This window comes from Ranitomeya imitator, chromosome 2, assembly GCF_032444005.1.
Source record: "Ranitomeya imitator isolate aRanImi1 chromosome 2, aRanImi1.pri, whole genome shotgun sequence".
Classification (NCBI taxonomy): domain Eukaryota; kingdom Metazoa; phylum Chordata; class Amphibia; order Anura; family Dendrobatidae; genus Ranitomeya; species Ranitomeya imitator.
In genome coordinates this window covers 25,017,679-25,021,244 of record NC_091283.1, presented here as the reverse complement: position 1 = coordinate 25,021,244, position 3,566 = coordinate 25,017,679, and the positions used below count along the sequence as shown (strand labels likewise).

Below are 3,566 nucleotides of genomic sequence, written 5' to 3'. Positions count from 1 at the left end.
AACTGTTCTCAAGAGAGCACAATACAGAAAGGACTTGTTATGAGCCTCGCCTGGAGAATATAAGACTCCTATAAATATAACAGACTCGTCTGTACATAGAGATGGTAGAGCTGCTTTGGTGGAACTCATAGATCAGTAATTCAGCAAATTATATTACTCTGGCTTTTATCACATCTTATGGATGGATACTAATCTACAACCTCATTATAACATATTTGTACCATAATCTCTTTTCTTTCCTACTTCGCTTGGTTGCATTATCCCATGAATGCCAGTGATACTGTATATCATTATCTCTTGTACTTTGATGTACGAGTTGGTTATAACTTAGGTTCCTCGTCTAAGAGCCATACATTGTCCTTCAAAGCAATACCTCTCTCTGTCTATGGACCCGAAAAATCAGACGATGGCACGTTACTTTATTCTAAAAGGTATTTCTGATGTTCCTGAACTGCAAACTCTTGTGTTTTTATTGGTTCTTTTCATTTATCTCATCACGTTTGGTGGTAACATGACCATTCTTCTCTTGGTCTTCTTGGATTCTGTGCTCCACACCCCCATGTACTACTTTTTGTGTAACCTTTCAATTTTAGACCTATCTTCCTCTGTAGTAACCTTATATAAGATCCCTTTTGTGTTCCTAACAGGGAATAATACCATCTCTTTTATTGCATGTATGGTTCAGGTGTGTATTTTTTCCTGGCTATCTGGCAATGAGTTGATAATGCTAACAGCTATGAGCTATGACCGATACGTCGCCATCTGTTACCCTCTGCATTATATGACTGTGATGAACAACAGCTTCTGCACAGCTTTAGCTTCTTTCTGTTGGGCAATTAGTCTTTTACAAATCTTACCTGCCATGGTTATTCTAATAAGCTTCACTTGTTACATATCTCACGTCATTAACCACTTCTTCTGTGACATCATGCCATTGATCGATATTTCCTGTAGTGACACGTCAGTTCTACAATTACTCATATTCACCGAGGGGGCGCTACTGTCAACCTTCGCCCCATTTCTCCTAACCTTTATCTCATATGTCTTCATTATTACCACCATAATAAAAATACAGTCCAGCAGTGGGAGATCTAAGGCGTTCTACACTTGTTCTTCCCATCTTACGGTGGTAGCTCTTCATTACTCAAGTCTTGTCTGTCAGTATTTGACTCCAATTGGCACCTTCAAGTCCAATAAACTTTTAGCACTGTTCAATACGGCCATAGTTCCCATGCTCAATCCAATTATATACAGCCTGAAAAATAAAGACATGAAGTTGGCATTTCAACGACAACTCCATTATTTTATGGCAAAGTATAATGGTAGTTATATCCAGCCTACCCAATTAGGAATGGTTAATTTTCTTATGGAAGAATGGAGAAGATAAAGTGGATAACCCTATATTGAAAGTTTTCATTGGGCATGGTCACCATGAATGGGGTTTATCTTCTCTACCAGTTCACACGACACCCTTCTTCATCTGTTCAGGGAGGTCTCTATAGGTTCTTGAACCTCCAGGCATGGTCGTGTGGGAGATTGCCAATTCTCTTAAATAGGTGTTTCCAATAAAATGTCAATTTTAAAAGCAGAGGGAGGGGGAACCAAAGAGATGATCATACAGTAAATCAAAAGTTGCATAAGGGTAGTAGAACAGCTCCTACATGCCTTCTCCTTACCGGCCATAAAACGTTCATCTTCAATGGGGAACGTGGGTATAACCCAGACCCGTAAACTCCTGGGGATCATTTCACGTGAGACATATTTTTCAAGAAATGCTGAATTCCACCATAGTTTTGTACACTTAATAAAACATATATATATATATAACCTCTGGCACTCAAAAAAATCACACTTTCTTTGCTTTCAATTTCAATAGATTTATTCACTACTGGTCATATTTAAACAGACAATTTTCCAACGTTTCGGCATTTCCTGCCTTTTTCAAGGATGTCTAAGATAAATAATAAACAATCATTTAACAATAATAATAATCCAACATAATATTTTCAGTCTATATAGATCTCATGCTGTCCTATGGTAGTGAAAGAACCTAGAAAAGAAACGCCACCAGAAACAGTGAATCAGTATACCTATACTCAGGAATATAGGAAGTACCCCAAGTCCACCACATACCATAAAAACCAAGGAGAGGCCTCACAAACTCAGGGTATAAGGAGAGAAGAGGGAAAATCGAATAAGAAGTAAGTCCAACCCAGATGAAATATAATGCATTAACCCATAATGGGAAAAAAATACCTAAGTCCAGATAATATATGAGAGCAATAGCGGAATCAGCCGACCTGCTGTTAAAGAAAATGTAGTGAACATTGCGGTAAAACATATACCAAAACAATAGGGCAATCACCCGAACGGAAAATACCTTATCCTTATGAATCCATGTGAGACCGGAGTGTGCGCTGGCCCGCAGTAATGAATAGTGCCGTAAAGCAGGTTAATATGCTGTGTGACCGGGTACGTCACATCCGCTCCCAGCATAGCGCTGTATATGAAGAGGATCAAAACCGAAAGTCCGCGCATGCGCAGTATAAGATGCAAGAGAAAACAAAGTGACGGCATCATATCAGCTGAGAAGCAGCTGGTGAAATGAAGCGCTAACACAGCACAGCGCTATGGGACAAAGGGAGATCGAAATACCGACATTAACCCCTACAGGGATATAGAATGCTGAAGGCAACAGCGTACATTAGAGACACCCACCTTAATAGCGGATAAGTAGGAAGGAAGGGAAAATCCCCCGTGCCAAAAACAGGAGAAAGGAAATCATCTGGGAAGGGAGAAAAGAAAGAGGAAAAAATAAGACAATTTATTAATACATATATGATTAATATTCTCCGTGTCACATAACTATATCATAGTAACAAAACAGCATAAATTCACATCAAAGATCAGATTAAGGGTAGTGTCCCCTAGCAAGAGAACAAGCCTCGTAGAATATTCTAATCAAGATGGCATCTAGAAAAAAATTGAAAACATATAGTTATAATAAAATTAATCACAAAATAATCTACCCATCAATGTAACTATATGTTATTATATGTTATCACGGGAGTACCTCATACTCCCTATTCATACCAAGGGGATGAAGCGTTTGGAGTGTGAAAATCCAAAAGGATTCTCTTTCTTTTAGTTTTAAGACCCTGTTTCCACCCCGTCTAAGTGGAGGAATACTTTCCAAAACTTGAAACCTCAATTGAGAGATTGAGTGTCCCGCTGCTATAAAATGTGCGGGTACACAAACATCCAACACGCCCACCTGGGCGACCAATTGTGGCGTCAACGAACTCTTTACTCTCACCAATAGCTAGAACGATTGAAACATTTTTGACCCCTTTATTAATACATATTACCTCTTTCATTAAAGATACTTCTGATTTTTTGGGGAGTCTTAGATCAATTGGTACCATACCTGAAGGGTGCTTTCTCGTCACCATGGATGTGAATAACTTGTATACGAGGATTGACCATACTAAGGGCCTCAACGCGATCCATTGGTTCCTTGACACATATACTGATTTTTCGGATATTCAAAAGAGTTTTGTTTGACT

The 3,566-nt window shown here is 38.9% G+C and overlaps 1 protein-coding gene across 1 annotated transcript; it reads left to right on the top strand.

The window, feature by feature from the left end:
• The first annotated feature begins 368 nt into the window (after window positions 1–368).
• Window positions 369–1,387, top strand: LOC138666177 (olfactory receptor 6C3-like). Its single transcript, XM_069754417.1, has one exon. It carries the CDS (start codon window positions 386–388, stop codon window positions 1,385–1,387), a length of 1,002 nt encoding a protein of 333 aa, XP_069610518.1. The 5' UTR covers window positions 369–385.
• Window positions 1,388–3,566: the final 2,179 nt, after the last annotated feature.

What these genes read in the sequence shown, in the direction of transcription:
- LOC138666177 (XM_069754417.1), top strand. Translation starts at nt 386, where the DNA reads ATGGACCCGAAAAATCAGACGATGGCACGTTACTTTATTCTAAAAGGT.